The sequence below is a fragment of the Hoplias malabaricus genome, chromosome 9, assembly GCF_029633855.1.
Source record: "Hoplias malabaricus isolate fHopMal1 chromosome 9, fHopMal1.hap1, whole genome shotgun sequence".
NCBI lineage: Eukaryota > Metazoa > Chordata > Actinopteri > Characiformes > Erythrinidae > Hoplias > Hoplias malabaricus.
Genome location: NC_089808.1, coordinates 30,389,138 through 30,409,534, shown reverse-complemented (window position 1 = coordinate 30,409,534; position 20,397 = coordinate 30,389,138). Strand labels below are relative to the sequence as shown.

The 20,397-nt window shown below is 39.2% G+C and overlaps 1 protein-coding gene across 6 annotated transcripts; it reads right to left on the bottom strand.

Moving 5' to 3' along the window:
• Positions 1 to 2: 2 nt before the first annotated feature.
• Positions 3 to 20,158, bottom strand: mtmr1a (myotubularin related protein 1a). Of its 6 annotated transcripts, XM_066681403.1 has the most exons (18): positions 19,842 to 20,158; positions 18,237 to 18,339; positions 17,586 to 17,609; positions 16,262 to 16,285; positions 13,739 to 13,801; positions 12,993 to 13,071; positions 12,803 to 12,897; positions 12,574 to 12,681; positions 12,330 to 12,431; positions 12,139 to 12,222; positions 11,885 to 12,034; positions 11,372 to 11,560; positions 8,285 to 8,470; positions 7,522 to 7,728; positions 5,903 to 5,995; positions 5,629 to 5,742; positions 5,297 to 5,473; positions 3 to 2,245 (listed from the first exon to the last, which is right to left on the bottom strand). In XM_066681403.1, the coding sequence occupies exons 1-18, from the start codon at positions 19,961 to 19,963 to the stop codon at positions 2,078 to 2,080; spliced, it is 2,088 nt and encodes a 695-aa protein (XP_066537500.1). In that variant the 5' UTR covers positions 19,964 to 20,158; the 3' UTR covers positions 3 to 2,077. The 6 variants fall into 6 exon arrangements, with proteins under 6 accessions (XP_066537500.1, XP_066537502.1, XP_066537501.1 ...); XM_066681405.1 differs by lacking the exon at positions 16,262 to 16,285; XM_066681404.1 differs by lacking the exon at positions 17,586 to 17,609.
• Between the last annotated feature and the right edge of the window lie 239 nt (positions 20,159 to 20,397).

Here is a 20,397-nt window from a genome sequence, read left to right as displayed (position 1 = left end):
GGAGATAAGGCATGGAATATTCTCAAATATTGGTAAACATTAATGCGACAGTCTACATTTTAAAGTGTACAGCAGGGAGCCAAACCATGAACAAGCTTAAAAATGAGTTTTACAATCAATACAGACAAGTGCAAAGGTAGTAAAGGTGGCAGTATAATTCTGAATTGGCATTCCCCAGGAAATGCACTGAAACCATGCATGGCAGTTGTTTTCAGACATTAGTTCTGCGGAGCACCTTTTAATGTGATATTCTTCAATACAATCCACATCTCTGTAAACACCTTTCACTTCAATGCAGCATATCACCATCAGAACAAAACCTCCAGAGTCCATGGTTCTTTGTTTTGTTTGTGAATGAATCAACAGAAATGATCTAGAAATGATCATTCATTATCTGTAAGCGCTTATCCAATTCAGGGTCGTGGTGGGTCCAGAGCCTACCTGGAATCATTGGGCACAAGGCGGGAATACACCCTGGAGGGGGCCTTCACAGGGCAACACACACCTACAGACACTTCTGAGTTGCCAATCCACCTGCAACGTGTGTTTTTGGACTGTGGGAGGAAACCGGAGCACCCGGAGGAAACCCACACGGACACGGGGAGAACACCCGGAGCGGGAATCGAACCCACAACCTCCAGGCCCCTCAGCTGGATTCAAATCTTTTACAATAAAATTAGAAATGGATCACGCTTCTCCTGTAAAGTTAGCATCCTGTAGATCAAGAGGTTCCGTTCGGACAGTGACGATGCTATAACTAACCCAGTGTTCTCATGCTTGCATTCTCATTTCACGCACTGCATACTGTTTTCCTATTTCTGAAGTGAAAGACAGGTGATACGTTCAAGGCAAAGAACGAGTGCCAGGCAACGGTCATTTCATGGAACAAGGAGCTCTGTATTCTGTGAACAAATCACAAAGACATCAAAGCAGTGCAGTTCATGAGATAATTGCATTTTCATGGAAGACATGGCCTTGCTGGAGGCTTTCTGATGTCACTGCACTGGAATCACATGATAATAAAAATACAAAACCACCAGAGCAGCTTCTAAGAAAATAATCAAAAAGCACCCCCAGTTCAACTTGTCCAGTCTGTGTTTGGACACTTTGTCGACGTTCTAACTGAAAATAAGGGAACACAATCTTTTAAAAGGAAAGTCCAATACGACCAGTTTCTACTAAATTAAATACACACTTTCTAATATTTCTTAATTAAAACATAAAAACAGTCATAACCTCTAAACAGGCCAGTGTATGTTTAAGAATATGTACTTACTTTCACACAAGATGAACACTGACAATCCACAGAAACCTGTGTTATGGCTAATATTTCATTTATATAAGAACTGTAACCTCCATTAACCTTAACATATCAGTGATAACACACATTCCTTCAAATAAAAAAGCAGCTACAATAACAGTGAACAGACACAGACTGAAGGATGGCCGTGTACAGAGCAGGACAGACCCATTTAACTCATTCATACTGTAAACTACATAAACATCTCTCAAACTGTCTCATCAGTGAGAACACGGCCTACACAATAATGACACGGACAAATAACAGCGATATAAAAAGTCAAAGAAAGGATTCCCTTTAAAAAAAAAAGACAAAAATGGAATAAAACTTCAAGTAACTAAGAACAGCGCAGATATTACACAAAGAATTGGCACAGAGAGGCAAGTGTGTGGTGGCAGCATCTTGGGAACCACCGTAAAACAAGGAATAGAACACTTCTTTTAGTCAAGTGCAGTACAAATATATTAACACATCTGTTAATATTTACAGGTCCAATATTAGATAATAAACATGACACAAACAAATCAACAACATCATCACAGGAGGCAAAGAAACACTAAAAGCACTTTTTCACAGCTTATAAAAAGGTAAAATTTGTATCTACAGTGACTCATCTATGGGTTTAATTTGGAGAAAATGAATGTCTGTCCTTGTTTATTTCATTTAATTCATTGTATGCCTTCGTGCACCGACCGCTCTTACCTGAGTGTGTATTAGTAGATAAGTGCTGTGTGTGTGTGTGTGTGTGTGTATATGAGATATCGAGGCTGCACATATTTAAACAGTGGAGTGAAGTGGCGTACCACCATGTGAGGGTGAAGAGGTATGTTCTGAGGATGAGGAGATGGAGCGGGATGAAGCTGCTTCTCTCTGCAGCTCTTCCACTTTCTTCTGCAGCTCAGTGCGCAAAAACAACAGCTCCTTCAGGTTCTGATTCACCGGCATCTACACAAAACAAACATACAGTTCAGAAAAAAATATAAAACATATACAGTCAATATAACATTGTGATATTGATTGCAGATACCAATATTTTAATATTTAATTATTAATCCTAACACCGTTCAGCTGCCACTCTAAACTGCACTAGACAGGAGTAGTTGCTAAATACGCCGGGGGAATTTACATCAATTGCTAACAAAACTATCAAGTAAAACTCAATACATTCTCATCTAAGATTTAGGTTCATGATCAGGATTGAGATAAAGACCAAGGTGAGGGTTTGGTTTAAGTTCTGAGCTGAGGTTTAGGTCAGGGTTAGGATTAGAGTTTAGACAGAATAAAGTTATAGAGTAATACACGTGTACCTGAAATGTAGGCATTTAAGGCGAATTTTACTCACTAGGAATACACATGCTTTAGTGATTTATGTAAATGATGTGTTCTGTTGTCAGAAGAGTACTGAGGAAAATGTGCCAGGCATTTAAAGAACAATATTCTAGTCCTTTTCAAGAAGTGAACACAGTTCTGGGGCCTTAATAAAATGACTGTGACATGCTTTGTCCAAAATATTTCGAGGATCATACGACACAGCAGCGCTCTTCCTGTCTAAACAGCGATTTTCAGAAGTGACCGTTTCAGCGCCTGCAGCTTTAACCGAGAATGAGCCACAGCTCAGTTTAGAGTGAGGAGCAGAAGCTCTGGGTTTTAGCAATTTTCACCTGGTTATCTTTCTTCCCTATTGTGGTGCCTGCTGTGGTTTGTACACACTTCAGAAGAAAGACGACTAGTATATTTTTAGTGATTTATTGCTCCTAATCCGGCATTATCAAAGTTTTGACACAAAAGAAAACAACTAGAAATAAATGTTTCAGATAATGTAAGTTGAGGAAACATCGAAAAGTGGTCTAAACTAAATTACTGCACACATCTGACCAGGACTTTGATGTAAAGGAAATGCCCCTACTTACCCCAACAGACAAAATTATAATCATACGCAAGATAAAATGTAAAATATCCTATGCCATTCCATTAGAGCTTCACACAGGGCCCACCACACACTGTTCCTACCTGCAGCCACCAAAATTCCTGTTGAATCCTACACCTCTACACAAAGGTTGCTGTGGCCATTTATGATCCGATCAGCAGCCGGCTGTCCTTAACAACTACGGTTACTCATTTAGGCCAGCCCATGAGTTCCCAAACCAGCCACAGTATCACTAGCTCTTCACAGGTGTCATCAGGCAGGCACCTCTTCTCGTTAGTGTTTCGCTGAATTAAGCCCACAACACCTCCAGAAGGCTCAACAGTGAAGTCTGGTGTCCAAGACCCACCCCCCTCCAAGCCAACTTTACAGTCCTACCATCAACTTTACCATCAACAACCGTAAATCCACACTGGCCTCCCTGGTGACTAAGGCTGTACCTAGCCCCACTGGCACCGTTAATGCATGCTCAGTGCCATCAGTTGGTGCAGTATCACCAACCACACAGCCCCTCTACAGTGCATTTCCTCAAGCAATCTGTGCTCTCCTTATCCACAACCACTGAGTAGACCTTTCAGCAGTTTCTGATAACTCCTTCACAGCTGCCCTTAGTTTCCAGCCCCTGATGCCGACCTGCACAAGCAGGGATGTGGCCGAATTGGCTACAAATTCTCTGCATTTTCCGATGCTCCGGATGTGAGAAAAATACAGACTAAGCTCCCGCCGGCTTTTCCAACGTTTGGCTGCCGAGTAAATTACAGAATTGACACATGCAGCCAATTTCGAAAGCTCCGGATATGAGAAGCATACAGAATCGGCTTGTGCCACCTTTTCGAACGCTCTGGATGCGAAAAAAATACAGAATAGGCTCATGCGGCTTTTCCATTGCTCCAATTGTGAGAAAAATAAGGAACAGGCTTGCGCTCCTTCTGCCAATGCTCCGAATGGGAGCAAAACACAGAATAGGCTCCTGCCGCCTCTCGGAACGCTCCGGATGATGAGTAGGCTCCCACCGCCTCTTCCAATGCTCTTTCTAGGAATTAGCACTGATTCCTGTTCCTAGCAGTATCTTAGTTCATAGGATTTTAAAATGATACTGGCTAGGATGCATGGTTTTGTCTTGAGTAGATGACAAATCACATTTCTTATTAGCTCTGGATTAAGCATCAGCTAATTTTGTGAATATAAAGTGCAGGAAAAATGTTATATGATGATGATGATGATGATTATTATTATTATTATTATTAGATAAACCTACAAAGATTTACATTTCTTCTGGAAAAGAGACTGCATTGCAACTTCTGGGAACACAATTGGCTCTTAAGTACCTTTAGCAAGGGCATAGAATTAACTTGGACAGAGGTGTCACCACCAATATCCAGTGATTCTGGAACTGTCCTCACCAATAATTTGATCCTCTCCAAAAAAGAAAAAAAAAACCCAGATCTGTAAACGCCTCATTAACCTAGAGGTGCAGAAAGGGTTAAATCCTGTTCTCTACTGAGTCCTACCGCCCCATAACACATATGGTGAGGGTGATTGGCTGTGCCTTTCGCTGCTGTCACATGAGTCTCTACTTTGGTTGTTAGCAGCGCCAAAATGGATAGGGAAACTTTCCAGTCATAAGCGAGTACTACTGTGCAAGACTCAGGTGCATCATGGGTGACACACGGGTGTCAAAAGCGAGTGCAGATGGCAGCAAAAAAGAAGGTGGACATGAGCTATTTTCCAAAGAAATGTGTAAGTCACTTAAAGTCAAGTTCACTAATGAAATGAGTCCATCATTAAAACCGCAGGCTAAAGTCGTCTGTAGCTATGAATAACATGGGCTGAAAATGAACTGCACTTGTCAGTTCTCTCATCATGGAGCAAAGAAAAAAAATAACAGGGGGAGTGGTAGATTCATAGGTCCCCACCAATGTCGAGCAAATCAACACCATTGACCTTTAGCAAAGAAACCTGTACAAGACCTTTCTCCTGATACTGAAAAAGCTTTACGTAATATTTCAAGTATTTTGTACTTCACAAAGTTATGGTTAAGGTTATGTTTTAAAGCTTTAAAGTGTAATAACCTGTGGTCTCATGCGAGGATTCCAGCGCACATAGTAGCTCACCCACAGCTCCAGGTGCCTCAGACTGGCCAATGGATACAGAACATGGTTCTCATAGTCCACATAGAATGGGTTTATAAAGTCATCTGGCTGACTGTTAATGTCCGACCACAGAGACATCGTCTTACTCTGTACTTCCTGAGAAGAGAAAAAAAAAAAACAGAAAAAAGTGAAGGAGAGCAAAGACATCAGCAGAAACAAAGAGAGAGAGAGACTGGTGTCACAAGAGATTGAGTGAATTCAGAAAGCATTCATAAGTTAAAAAGCTCGCCCTGTTATAAAGTGGATCAAACCTTTTCCATTCTCTCTTTTTCACTGTTGTAGAGGAAGGTACCAAAGAGGCAACTGTACAGATGGTCCAAGATGGTAATAAGAAACATCTCATTAAATTCAAAGGCAGTGGGAAACTGTAAAAACCACACACACACAATTGTAAGTTATTGTAACATAGTTATTACCAGACGTTTAATATTTAGGAGAGTAATGCTGGGATAAGTGATGAAAATATTCAACAAAATGTCCTGAAGATTAATATTAATACAACAAACTGCAGCAGAAGTAGCTCACCTGTCTCATCATCTGCCACACACAGTCTATAAACTGCACAAAGAGAGGTGAGCGCTCAGAGTTGGCATGGTTGTTATCTCCATGCCCAACACGCTGGGTGAGATTGAGAGAGAGAGAAAGACATTAGAAAACACCTCTCAAAACATCAGTTTTATTGTAATATTTAATTAATTTACATCTTTCAAATATCTTACTATAGTACACACATTATTCCACAGGTCAACAAAGCTTTCTGGGGTCTTAATGAAACATGCCTGCTTTGGACAAAATACCACAAGGATCAACCAACACAGCTCCATTCTTCCCCTGTGTAAGCAGCCTGTTCAGAACATCTGGATTCAGTGCCTGTTCCTTTAAATGAGCCACAGTCCAGTACAGCGCGAGAGCCCAGGAGAGAGGAGGAAAAGCTCTGGATTTTAGCCATTTTCACTCGTCTCTGCCTTCTCTGTTCCTGTTTTGACCACGTTTAACCTTATTTCTCTGTGCTCAATGCCTTTGTTTTGCTCAAATTTAACCTAATGCTTGTGCTTGTGTTGTCTTATTTCACAGTTTGTGGGTTGGGGAGGAGCTCCCTGAAATAGTGTGCTAATGCAGTGAAAAAGTGACTACAGTGGAGGAAATAATTATTTGATCCCTTGCTGATTCTGTAAGTTTGCCCACTGACAAAGATATGAACAGTTTATAATTTTGAGGGTAGGTTTATTTTAACAGTGAAAATTACATTGAATAATATATGTATTAATATATATGTATTGAATAATTATGCATATACATGTAAAACATGTATTTGCATTTTGCAGAGTGAAATAAGTATTTGATCCCCTACCAAACAAGACTTAATACTTGGTGGCAAACCGCTTGTTGGCAAGCACAGCAGTCAGACGTTTTTTTGTAGTTGATGATGTGGTTTGTGTCATATCCTGGCCCAGTCCTGTCTGTTTTCCCCACCATGTGCTCATGTAGCACATGGCCCTGTTTGTTGTTGTCCCTGTCTCCGCCCTAGCCCCACCTTAGTCCTGCCTCTGTCTCATTATTGTCTCCAGGTGTTCCTCGTTTGTCTTGTCCTTATATACCCATGTGGTTTGAGTGCTCCTTTGTCTGGTGTTGTGTGTGTAGATATGTGTTTCACAGTCTTTCTGTTCACACGTGTTCATGGCTCTTTCCTGTCCGTCCTTGTTTAGCTCTGTTAAGTTTGTTTTGTCTTTATTACCGGTGTTTATTTTGATTCTGTCTGTGTCTAATAAAATTCCTTGCATTTACGTCCGTCTCCTCGTCCTCCCTGCGCAGCCATAACAGTTTGCACACGTCAGGAGGAATTTATATATTTATGCAATACATATAATATTTATATAATTAGATAATCTGTCTCTCACTGTTAAAATAAACCTACCCTTAAAATTATAGACTGTTCATATCTTTGTCAGTGGGCAAACTTACAGAATCAGCAAGGAATCAAATAATTACTTCCTCCACTGTATGTAATATGTCACCTTTAAACAGATTACAAGTGACTGATGAGCTGTTGCTTTGGTCGTGAGGAAAGCTGTACAACTGTAACAATATCAAGACACAACCTAACATCAAGGAAAAAAAAATTGTTGCTTGTTGCTTTTCCTCACCAATGCAAACTTGTGTCCGAAGCTGATCCACTCCTTTTCCAGCAAAACCTGGAACCCCCTGAGTGTCCGGTAGTAAGAATCCAACATCAGCATGGCCAGAGAGGTGAGCTGAGCTGTGCGGTCCCAGCCGTCACCGCAGTGCACCACCACTGAGCTCTTCCCGGACTCCAATTTATCTGCTATACGCACTGCACCTGCTAACAGCAGCTACACACACGCAACAATTAATAGGACTTGTGTTATTAGAGTTAAATGAAATAAATATGATATTTACACTACAGTGAAAGCATGTTTTACTTGTTGGATGTTAGGTTTTGCTAGAATGTTATTTTTTAGTTGCAAAGACATTTATTGTATCTCACACCAGCTGTAAACATCACTTCTGACCCTCTTTCCCTGAGAAGGTAATTGAATCCTAGTTTTCTGTATAGAAGGCAGCAGCTTTACTAAACAACACCAACCACTCTTCTGAAGAACTGGTCATATTCCCCAAACACAGAAACTATATGGAAAATGAGTACATTGCATACTGCACATAAAAGATTCATAAACAAACAACACAAGCACATAAATACAAACAACCGTGTATAGTCTGACTGCATTCCTCTATGCCACAAACAATTGTTTTTTTAACAACTACTATGCAACTGATATGTAAGGTATGCAGTCATGCACGTAGGGAAACGAGGCATGGACTAGGGGTCAAAGTAGGTCAGCTATATAACTTTAAGGTAAAGTAGCTTCTCAGACAACGGTGGAGTACCTTGATATACTCCAACCAGTGTGTGGCTTCTACAGCAGTGTGCCAGTGAGGTTCATCAATGGTGGGGTACACCACCTCCTTCAGCTTCCGCAGAGACTCTCTCATCACATGGATGTTTGGGATTTCCAGAAAGTTTAATTCTGCATTATTATAAAAAGCATCCTTCTCATAACCACCATCTTTTGCCTGGAAAAAAGAAAAGGCAAGAAAAGAGAGATAAGACTGATAACGGTTAGTTCTGGATAACATCCATCACTTCATCCCATCTCAAATGTGTTGGATGGTGCTCCTTCACTAAAAAAAACATTTCAGTAACAGCATACCACAGTGCTTGGGGCTTTGGAACACTGCAGTTTCATAGTTGAAATGATTAGCCATGGCATTGACTCCTTATTTTGTTCATGGCATGTTTTTCAGTGTGTAAATAAGTAAATGACTAGATAAATTTAAATAAATAAACTGGCCATGCTATCAAAGTTTAAAATTTCATTTTCACTGGGGGGGGGGACTTTTTAAAAGCCCAATTCACTAATTATAAGGGGTGTATTCAGACTTACATATAGTACATATAGTGTATTTAATATCAAAACCGACTCTGTCATGTACACTGCATTAACTGACTGTGATGTCATAATAATGCCTTTTATCTTGTTTATCTTGTGGTAAAAATCCTGCCTTATACTTGAATACAAAGAGAAAAATGCCACTCCAACTGCAGAGCGGAACTAAGTCAGACTCAGTGTGGACTGAGTGCTTAACAAAAATTAATAGCTTTAAAAAATATCTTAAAATTGAACCTTACTTCTGAATGTTCAAATACACAGTTACATCAAATACACTGACCATAACATTTTGACCACCTTCTTGTCCCCATAAGATTACCATAGAGCAGCTCTGAGGTGTCTGATACACTGCCTCTGATACATTCGTATCAACACACACTAACACACCAGCACAATGTCAGTGTCAGTGCAGTGCACTGAGAATGATCCACTGCCCAAATAATCCCTGCTGTATGGGGGGTCCTGACCATTGTAGAACAGGGTGTAGGGTAGAATGATGAATGTGTATTAATTTCCAATAAAAAAAAAATCTGACTTTTTGGAACTTTAATACTTTCTTTTAACAGTTCCCCCAACAATTCCCCCAACTCAGATTTGAATCTAAGATAATACTCAGAGAGTGTCATAAACCACACTCCAGGACACTCCAAGATGGTTTATGACCCAAGGTCTTAGAGAGAGGAATTTTTGGTGATGGCAGAGACACTCCAAGGATCAACTTATGCTCTCTGTAAAAACTGCTTAATCAAGAACTTCTCAAACCATGGAATTAAACCTTAATTCCCTTTGGTTTACAACAGTTTGAAGTTGCATATGGGATACGACTGTGTAAAAGTAATTCCAGTTAGAGGATCAAAAAGGATTAAATTAATTTACGTGTTTAAAATGACCTTTTTGTATGAACTTACTCTTTGTGTTATTTGGTTAAGAATGATGTAAAACATGGTCTTGTCTGATTGATATTACTTTGTGTTAGTATACAATATTTTATATTGCAAAAGCATGATTCAGAAATCTTGGTTCTAGTCTAAAAGAACATCCAATCAACGGCAAGATACTTTCCAATCCTCAATCTCTGAGGACCAATCAGGCCTTCAGGGTGGGTTTCCACAAACCTGGTTTAAAAGTGGCACGAAAAACTTAGCTTTTTTTTTCCAGAATGCTCTTAGGCTCGGCTCTCGCTCTTCAAAATTTCAGCCCAGGCGTAAAAAACCCAGAACAGAGAGAGAAAATATAGGGGTGGAATGAAGGAGATATTTAGATTCACCCAAGGGTGGCTCTGCTTCCAGTCTGGACGAGAAATTCCGGAAATTCCAACAGAGGTTTATTTTTATTTCTAGCAGAAATATTAGAAAGCTATAGTTTAAATCCAACAAAGCTCAATGCCACGCCCAGAGCATGAAAGAGACCTCAGACCCTCAAAATAGTGACAAGAGCTTCAGGATCAGCAACATGCTCCCTCAGAATGATCACCTTCTGAGGTGGCATCTCTGAGCACAGGCCCAGGAGAGACAATGCATGGACATGCCTCTCACAAGGATGAAGATCAGCAGCAAAGGAGAATCCCACATGCCCCTCAAAATGCCACCAGAGTGGTCGCTGTGTCCAAGGCTGCGTCTTTGACCAAAAGCCAAATGGAAGAATAGGTGCAATGATATAAGGCCCATGTCTGCAAGAAGAAAGCCCAGCATGTCTGTGATGTCCTGTAAGCCATCTCCACTCTTCTTCAGGGATACGTAAGGTCACATGGTTTCATTTCTTTCATAGCTCTGGAGATTGGTGCTGAATGCTTTGCTGGGATAAACTTTTTAGAATTTAGGGAAATTATCATAGATATATTCCCTCATATATTGATCTCCTTGCTCCCTCATGTATTACTGTAGCCCAAATCATTATATGAATGTACAGGGTGGGCCATTTATATGAATATACCTTCATAAAATGGGAATGGTTGGTGATATTAACTTCCTTTTTTTTTTTAAGTCAGCCATTTTGGATCCAACTTTTGTTTTTTCAATGGGAAGAGGGTCATGTGACACATCAAACTTATTTTACACAAGAAAAACAATTTAATGTAACTTTATTCTTTCATGAGTTATTTACAAGTTTCTGACCACTTATAAAATGTGTTCAAAGTGCTGCCCATTGTGTTGGATTGTCTATGCAACCCTCTTCTCCCACTCTTCACACACTGATAGCAACACCGCAGGAGAAATGCTAGCACAGGCTTAATTCCTGTTAAGTTTGATGTGTCACATGACCCTCTTCCCATTGAAAAAACAAAAGTTGGATCCAAAATGGCCGACATGGTCACCACCTATCTTGAAAAGTTTCTCCCTACTACAAAGTAGTAAACTACAAAGTGCTCCCATATGGTCAGTGGAGCTGAGGGAATGGACAGGGAGTGTAGAAATAAGGAGGTGGTCATAATGTTATGCCTGATCAGTGTAGATGTGTACTCAATTTACAACAGAGTCCATACACATACATAACCATTATGTCCTGTCTCATAACTCATTTTCACCTTATTAGGGTCAACGGCATTGTTTTGTCTGGCATCAAATATGGTAAGTTTGTGTGACTGAGCATTGGCGTCCATGATGATCTGTAGGTAACGCTCATCTTCTTTACAGCGACGGTCTGAGGGACCCACCAGAGGCTGACTGCAGCGCACAATAGTGGCCTGAGTCTCAGGGTGGATCCATGAGAGAACCTTAAAGACAGAAAGAAAACACTCTCAATGTTACACCTTATGTTCTACCTAGCTTGAGACTTCAGATTAAAACAAATCCATTCACACACACACACAGTAAAAAGAATTCCAGCGCTAAGTGGAAAAAGTAATTAAATTTTTTAAATGTGTCATCTAAGGTTTTCTACATACAAACAGAGTAAATTCACCAGTGTTAAAACAACATTATCAGATTTAAATTAACACAGTGTTGACAAGTGTTACATTTTTACACCCACAATGATAATTTAACATTAATAGTGTTTATTTAACACTGGCAAATTTGCAGCACACACACTCACTCACCGGTATGCGGTGCCTGGCTCTGAAAGAGGCCACTCTCCTCAGCTCGTCTTCTTTGATGCTTGCTGGGATGACAAGCAGAGCAGGATACGTGTCACACACTTCATAACTACTATTAATCTTACTGATAGTCCAGCCTTCATTGGGCAGACCCTATAGAGAATAGGAAAAGGAAGGGAGAAAGAGAATACGTTAAAAAAAATACAATTTTAATACTCAATAATTGAATATGAGGTGAAAAATAATAACTATATAACCTGTCTTTTATACTCTGCCATTGGATCATAAACCTTCCATCCTTCGACTGGAAATTCCACTTTGAACTGGAAAGCAAAGAAAGACTGGAAAAGAGAGAGGAATATATGACTGACAGTTTCCTGACTTCCTCATCTAATGAGCACTAACAGCTATTGCCTATAACGGGAGGCTGGCTGACTAGCTTACTGACCAGATCATTGGACAGAGGGAAGGCGTACTTGGTGAGCGTCTCTAAAATCTCCAGCTTATACTGTTCCTCATTCTTATAGGCAAACCTAAGATTTCTCATGTCCTGAGAAAGAGAAAGAGAGAAAGAGAGGTGAGTAATGTTATCTTATAATTAAAATGATACATTTTCTCTCAACTCGTTTGCAAGCCCATGATACAGACTGCGTTTATTTGCCTGTATCTGCGTGTGCGGGCTAATTTCTTACTTTGCAGACAATTTCTATGCCCCTTGAGTTTTCTCCATGGCTCGGAATGCTGATGTTCTCTAGCCTGCTGACTGCCCCCAGGTTCACATTCAACAGGAATGGTGGTTCCTGAAAGGAAACGCAGAAAGGCACAACCAAAACACAAACATAAGCTATAAGACTAAGATGCTATATAACCTAATGCCAGTTTAACTTCAAGTTACGTTTGCACTAAAAGACCATATCTTACCTTTTCTAAACTGATGAAGTGGATTCTGAAGTCTGTAATGGTCAGTGTTCCAGTCACAGCTCCAATGAATGGACAAATGTACATCATATCTTTAGCTATGTACAGACAGAGATTTCTTGGTGTTATAGCAGAAGTAACTGTTGAGAAATATTTGGTGTTGGTCAAAAATAAAAGACAGAAAAACACTCACCAGTGGTTTGAATGGTCTCCCTGGGGAGCAGTTGAACTTCATCTAGTGCATTCGCCTTCTGCACATCTTTAAAAACCTGCTACTCAACCCAGTGATTAAAAATCACACAAAGTACAAACAAATCATGCATCAATGACTAAACTGCTGAATAATAATTTGATAATGGCATTAATGGTTTAAGAAAGAAAAAAAAAGAAAAGAAAACATTTGAGCTATTTAAAAATCATCTTATTGCTGACATTCCACTTCTCTGTATATAGTTCCACCAATTAAGTTTGTGATTTAAAAGCATTTATTAGGAGATCAACTGGGTCTAATGATGTAATGATTCAATGCATAAATCATTGAATACTTTCAATTGTTGTAAGAACCATAATTAAATCAAATGGTTTACTCTGAAATTTAAATATTGTAATATAACATTTTATTCCCTTCCAAAATAATGCATGTTAAAAGAAAAGTAATTTCTCTCAAGCAAGCTGAAAGCCTTTGATTATAAAGTTATGGTTATTTGTAGACTGTGTATTCAGCTTTGATTGAATTACAGTAATGCCATAAGACGGGGGATGATGCTAACAGAGCACTACAGGAAGCCAAGCAATTAACTGCATAAGAAATACAAGCAATAACTCTACTGACAGTGCATTTGACACAGAAGGGCGACAGAAAGCTTGTGTGTGAGATCAGGGATGTTACTGAGAGCAGAAAGTCAAAAATATTAGTGGTTAAAAGCAGCAGAGACTTGCCACGGTATGAGTAGGCAGTTCAGAGTCACTGTCACACTGATAACCATACTCGTCACCAGAGTCCTGCACAACCAGTCAAGAAGGACAGAAGCAAAGAGAACGAGAGAGAGACAAGAAGGGGAAAGCAGAATTAACGTTGTTATGTAGCAGTAAGAATGCATGAAAGTGAAGAATCATAGGAAGGAGAAAAATCTGAGTTGATATTTATATTAATAGAGAAGCATAATATTATAGTGTCATTCCAGGTCACACATAATGGACATCTCAGCATCGGCCTAGGTGGGTTAACATTGCTATGTTGCTATGTAGTGTTTAGAATTCGAAAGAGAGATAGAGTGAGAGCAAGAGAGGAATGCAGCAGCAATAACAGAGAGTCAAGAAGGCCTAAAGGTCACACCCCCACACACAGAGACAGGATGTATGATGAGAGGAAACAGACAGAACACACATATCCCACACACCACTGACAGGACATGACGAGGAGGCTATATTAATACATAATAACTCACTGCTTAACACTGGAGCAATGTCCACTCCACACTCTAACCCTTTTAACTCCTTCAATTCCTAGGCTTTTTACATACCATCCCTAACAGAAGAAAACAGCTTACAAAAGTGTTTCCCAACCCACATACACTCCACTTCACATGCCATATTCAGGACCGCTAAACTCTGATACATCACTGTATATCCTCGGCTATTGTATTGATTGGCAAGAATTAGTAAGGAATCTAGTCTCCAGCAAAAGCTTTTGCAAACCGCGGTGAGCAATGACAGCCAATAAAAGCAGTGATTGCCTCTCTAGACCTAGATCTTTTTTGTAACTTGTAAAGTATTTTGCGGATGGATTATTTGAAGGAAAATGCATTTGAGAAGCCACTGGCTAAGGGTGATACTGTAGTACTAGCACTAAGTATAAGATAGTTCCTTGTCTCCTAGACCCTCTCCCTATTCAATTTTATAAGCTTGCACTTTCTCATGCAGTCATTCTGAAGTCAGTGTCATGCATATTATGAACCATGGCTATAAGGAGAAAAAAATCAGCAGAGAATTCCAAATCGCTGCTATTGTTCCCTACAGAGAACATGTATATAACACGTCTGACACATCTGTACATATTGATATGCACCTATATATGAGCAATAACTTTAAAGGTTTCCCTTTTCTTTCTACACTCCATGTCCATATTAACAGCACCACTGACCACACAGGTACACTTTGTAGTTCCATAATTACACACTCTAGTAGTTCTTTTTTGCTGTGCATACTTTGTTATCTCCCCCCCACACTGGACCAATGCAGAGCAGGTATGATTTGGGTGGCGGATCATTTTAAACACTGACACTCCAGCAGCACTGCTGTACAGTACATCAGGACTTTAAATATTCCACCAACCAAAATTACAACCATGCCTCTAATCTGTAATTACAGAACTACAAAGTTCTTCTATATGGTCAGTGGAGCTGATTAAATGAACAATGATTATAGAAACAAGGAGGTCATTTTAATTCTCATCTGAGCATGTTTCTACAGAAAGTCCTCAGATTCAATGTAACTAGGAAGTTGTTAAATATTCCTACAACAAAACTAACACTGCTGAGCAATAAAGGAGACATAATGAGACGGGAAATCTCATCAAAATACCCCATACACATTGAGCTTTGTTACATATAGAACACAAGATACTTTAACAGTAGCAACCAACAGTCTGAGTGTGTTAAAACTTGAAAGCAGAATGTCAATCAAAGCTAATTTACTGTGCACGGCTTTTGGTTAAAAGTATTAGCAAGTACTATTTGAATATTTGAGAAAGAGAAAGAGGACAAGGATTTAGAGGAATTGCATCTGTCAGACATCTCAGAGTAAAAATGCTGATATAGAGTCTGCCTCCTATTCTTCCATACAATGAATAGTAAGTGGTTAAAACAACACTAGGTAAGATTTGGTATTTTTGCTCCTGGGCCCTCCCTACAGTTGCAGAGTGTTATCTTTATTACAGCATGATCCTGACATCACTGGGGAGGGAAGAGGGTGGCAGTGCTACTCTATTTGCCTCCTACAGTTACATAGTACAGTTGCTGCAGTGCTGAGGCCAGAAAACCCTGCAGGCACAGGGCTGTATAGCAGTGGGACTGCATTCTCTAGAGTGATGAAGATGCATCCAAGACCTTTGAGATCAGTAAGAGTGGCCTCTGCAGTCCAGAACTAATCATTCAACATCAGAATAGCTCATGGATGAATGCTATCACATTTTTATAAAAATATTCCAATAGTTTTTTCTCCAACAGTGTAGGCTGTTACTGCTGTAAAGAGTGTCAAATTACCTACTAGCACAAACGTTAGCTAAATAGTGTAGTGTAACACCTTTAGGTAAGTAGTATATTTAAATCGCAACATCTAAATCATTGTGATGCTTCATTAATCTGTAATAGTGTCTACAAACTTCCTGACATTGAGTGTATATCAGCAGTGCTACTCTGAGATGCATTGAATATATAGCTGAGCTATTTGAGTCAACCTTACCCTCAAAACTGGCCTCTTTGATACCTGTAAATCACAGACAATAACAACACAAACATGCAAATTACAAACATGCATGCATTCTGGGGGTTGGAGTTCTAACACAAGTAATTTCCGGAGTACATCAGTCCTCAACACAATAATAGTTTCTCGATCCGAGCACAAGAGATTTACCTTTTCAAGCTAACCTATTCCTGAGCTACAGGTGGCGGTGGAAAGCCGCTCTGAGGCAGAGGAATATGCGTCAAAAAAGGGAGTGACTTCAGTAGTGTGGTGGTGGTGTGGTTACAAAATATCTGATGTACAATAAACCATGGTATTATGTAAGAGATGAGAGAAGCCTATAACAACAGAAGGGGGAAACACAGCTAATTCATTTTACCACCTTCAGCAGAAGCATCCAGTTGAGGATGAATTTTTTTTTTTTTAAACATTATGGATAAATTACACCGACTCTGTATTTGTTTTGTTATTTACTGTAAAGCTTTAAGGTTCTTTTTTATAATTGTTTAATTGTTTACAATTGTTAAAGCGTTACTATTGTTTTGTATAATTGTTTACAATTGTTAAAGCGTTACTATTGTTTTGTATAATTGTTTACAATTGTTAAAGTGTTACTATTGTTTTGTATAATTGTTTACAATTGTTAAAGTGTTACTATTGTTTTGTATAATTGTTTATGTTTGCTGTTTATATGCACACATTAAACAATTGTAAACAATTATACAAAACAACTGTAATACTTTAACAATTGTAAACAATTATACAAAAAGTAACCTTAAAGCTTTACAGTAAATAACAAAAATAATTCTGCATTTTGATTGTGTGGTAGATTAATATGCTACAATAGATTTTATACAAAATCACAATCTTGGCAAGTTACAGATGTTTACAGATTTTTTTGTGCCTTCTGAAAGTTTTAAATTGATACATAGTAAAATGTTTTAATACATAAAATAGCATATTCTTGAAATAAATAAAAGTATTTATGAGTCTTTTTTTCATATCACCAAGAATACTGTTATCGCCAAAATACCATGATATTATTTTAGAGCCGTATCGCCCACAACTACAGGGAAGTTCAATAAATATGTAAGATTTTAATTGACTTACTACTCTCTAATCAGAACAGAGTGCAAGGTGACTTACATACAAAGAGAAGCAAAGCAAAAGCCGACGGAACATTTCAACCTATGGTAAGGACACACATCTCTATAGATTTGTGCATCACTACTCTGTTTATTAATATTAACCTCCAGCAATCATGGTGCTGTTAACATCAACATATATCAGCAAGCCAGCACACATATCAGCGCTCAAATCTTACCCTATGGTCTACTTTCCACCCCACCTGTTGGTTAAAAACACAATGCATGCACCACAATGATACATAGAGTATGGAAAACATGTGGACTCTTTAAATTGTCATGAGTAGGGTGTTCTTCCATAATTTTCACTATGAATTTTTAGTTTCAGCTAGTAAAACAAAAACAAACAAACATTATCTGCCTTTCCATTTCACCCTTCAACTGGACAACTTACAGTTCGCATCCAGTGAAAATCAAGATTTTTTTAAAAAATATTATCATCAAATGTCTATAGTGTTAATGATATAATAGAAGAAGTATTGTGAGATTAGCTTTTATTTCAACTTCTGAAAGTGCAGAGTTCCAACAAGAGTCTCAGTTTGAAAATTCTTAAAGCCAGAGGTTCTTATGTCACAAATCTAAGACAAACTATACCAGACAGGGCTTTCTTGCTGCAATTGAATATCAGATGGTTAATTGCATACGTATGTGAAGGTGTAAAATTATAGCTAAACCACTTTAGCATTAGGGAATTTCTAAACATGTCATTTTGATAAACAAAAATGAGTCGTTAGGGGTTTCATCAATGACTGAGTGGGGAATGAAACGTGATCACAAATGAAAGGGTAATTTCCTTAATTGGAGGTGTTGCTACATCTGTGAAAACTTACCTTAGATTCTCGGGTCGTAACCTCCGGTGGAGCACTAGAGATTTGGCTGGAGATGGTGGCTGCAATCAGCTGCTTGCACCACTCCACGTGGGAACCAGTGGGGCTGAGAAAGGACCACAGAGAGTATCAGTGAGTGCTCTGAGTGATAGCTTGGGTAATGACTCTATAATTAATTTGACAGAGTCATTTGTGACTGCTCTTAAAATTCATTTTTTGGAAAAGGTGATTTCTGTGTTTTTTTATGTTTAACCTATATCACTGGCTGAATATTATTTGATCAGACAGTAACTGGAGGTTATGTAATGTAGTTTGTTTGGACCCATGTAATTTTAAATATCAGTGCTGATGTGAGTCTCTGGGGTATCACTTTTTTAACTGGGCTTTCTGTGGCCTTTGCAAATGACAACTCCACAGACTCCACAGATTTAAATGTACTTGTAAACTCTATGGTGTCAGAGAGCACACAGTGAATGAATACTCTTGCACATTTTGTCACACATACGGTTTGGAACTCACTTGCCCTGAGTTGTTGTTAAATTGCGGTGATACATTTGCAGCTACATTATACACTGTAGATACCCCAGTGTTAGTGCAGGACCAACACTGATTTCCAGCTGAGCTGAGGCAGTTTGTGTTTTGATGAGAACACCCTGATCTGGAGGGGTTAAGATGACAGATGGCGTTATGAGGTCACTGAAATGTGTCGGTGGGTTTTACCGTGGAGCAGTTGAACAAGTACAACTCGGTTCACTGAGAGTGTAACAGGAGAGATTTTTTACAGCTCCAAATAACGTGGTGAAATGTTGTAAAGTCTACACAGTGTAGGATACACCGACGAAGCTGAAGAGAACTTCTCATTCACCGGGTTTCTCTTCGAGTGTTCCATTCCACCTTAAAAGGGGCGACCGTCACATTCTGGCGCCTGCACCGCTTAAGGTGGAACTGGGAAATTCGAGGAGAGTAAGTAACGATAACGACATTATAATATAAGCGATAATGTCGTTGTAAAGTCGTTAACGTGTAAAAAGCTTGATATGCGTTAATATAGTTTACTAACAGCTAGGAACATCATATTTCTCTCACATATTACTTCAACATATAGCTATTTGGTTAATTCTGTCACTGTTTTGCTCCATTAAAGTACGTTAATGCTTAAATTGGCCAGAAAAAAAAAAACATTATCTATAATGCAGCTGTATTTTTATGTTTCAGGTTAGTGTTTGGGAGTAAAGTGAGCTCACTAGTAATTGGTTATATGTGAGAGACATTTAACGTTATAAATTCCATTAAGGTTTTAAGTGGAGTGAAGCAACATAATGTATGTTTAAACTATGCTGTATTTTCAGACTACCCGTTAGTGTTTTGGCAGCAGAGGTACGCTAGCGTGAGCTAAAGACCAGTAATAATAATATATCAGAGGAATGCTGTGATGCCTGGTGTTTTGGTTCATTTTAGGAGTGTTGTTTCACGTTAAGCCTTTAGAGTGAACGAATACTAAGCTAGTTTCAGCCTCAGCCTCGTGTTGCGTATGATCTGAAATCCCTGCCTAATGTGTTTTAAAGGCTGTATTTCTCTCTTAAACTCATTGTGTTGCTGTAAACTCACCTATCCTGGCTTTCTCCGCTGTCTTGTCTGTTTGACGCTGCGGTAACTCCAACACCCCGCGGTTTCCTCGGCACCGGTGGCGCCCCGCTGCTCTCCGAGCTAGAGCTCCCCTGTTTCTCCATTCCTCTGTTGTGTCCTTCTCTCTCCTTGTCCTCTGTGTGGGTTTGCAGAGAACCGTATTGTTTTTGGTTATTGCGAGGATGCCATAGCCCTGTGCTCTTCCTCTCGCTCTGTCTCTCTCTTTGCCGGACGTCGTCACCGCTTCCTGCAGCTTCGTCTGCTCCCGATACACAGCGATTTACCACAACACAGCAATGATGCGAGCTCCGAATCCTTCGAGAACCGACTCTTTTTTTTTTTTTGCAAATGTACGTCTTAAGGAATCGACACTGAATCAATTGCTCCACGATTCAGAGGTCATATTTACAATTGAGATTATATATATATATATATATATATATACACACACACACACACACATATATATACATACATACAATTTTAACACTAATTTTATTATTCAAACTGAAATCAACAAGGTTGTATGAAAAATGCT

What these genes read in the sequence shown, in the direction of transcription:
- mtmr1a (XM_066681403.1), bottom strand. Translation starts at nt 19,963, where the DNA reads ATGGAGAAACAGGGGAGCTCTAGCTCGGAGAGCAGCGGGGCGCCACCG. An exon ending in TCGGACACAAGTTTGCATTG is followed by an intron (nt 5,996 to 7,521) that starts GTGAGGAAAAGC and finishes AATCTCACCCAG; the next exon opens with CGTGTTGGGCATGGAGATAA. An exon ending in TGTGGCAGATGATGAGACAG is followed by an intron (nt 5,743 to 5,902) that starts GTGAGCTACTTC and finishes TGGTTTTTACAG; the next exon opens with TTTCCCACTGCCTTTGAATT.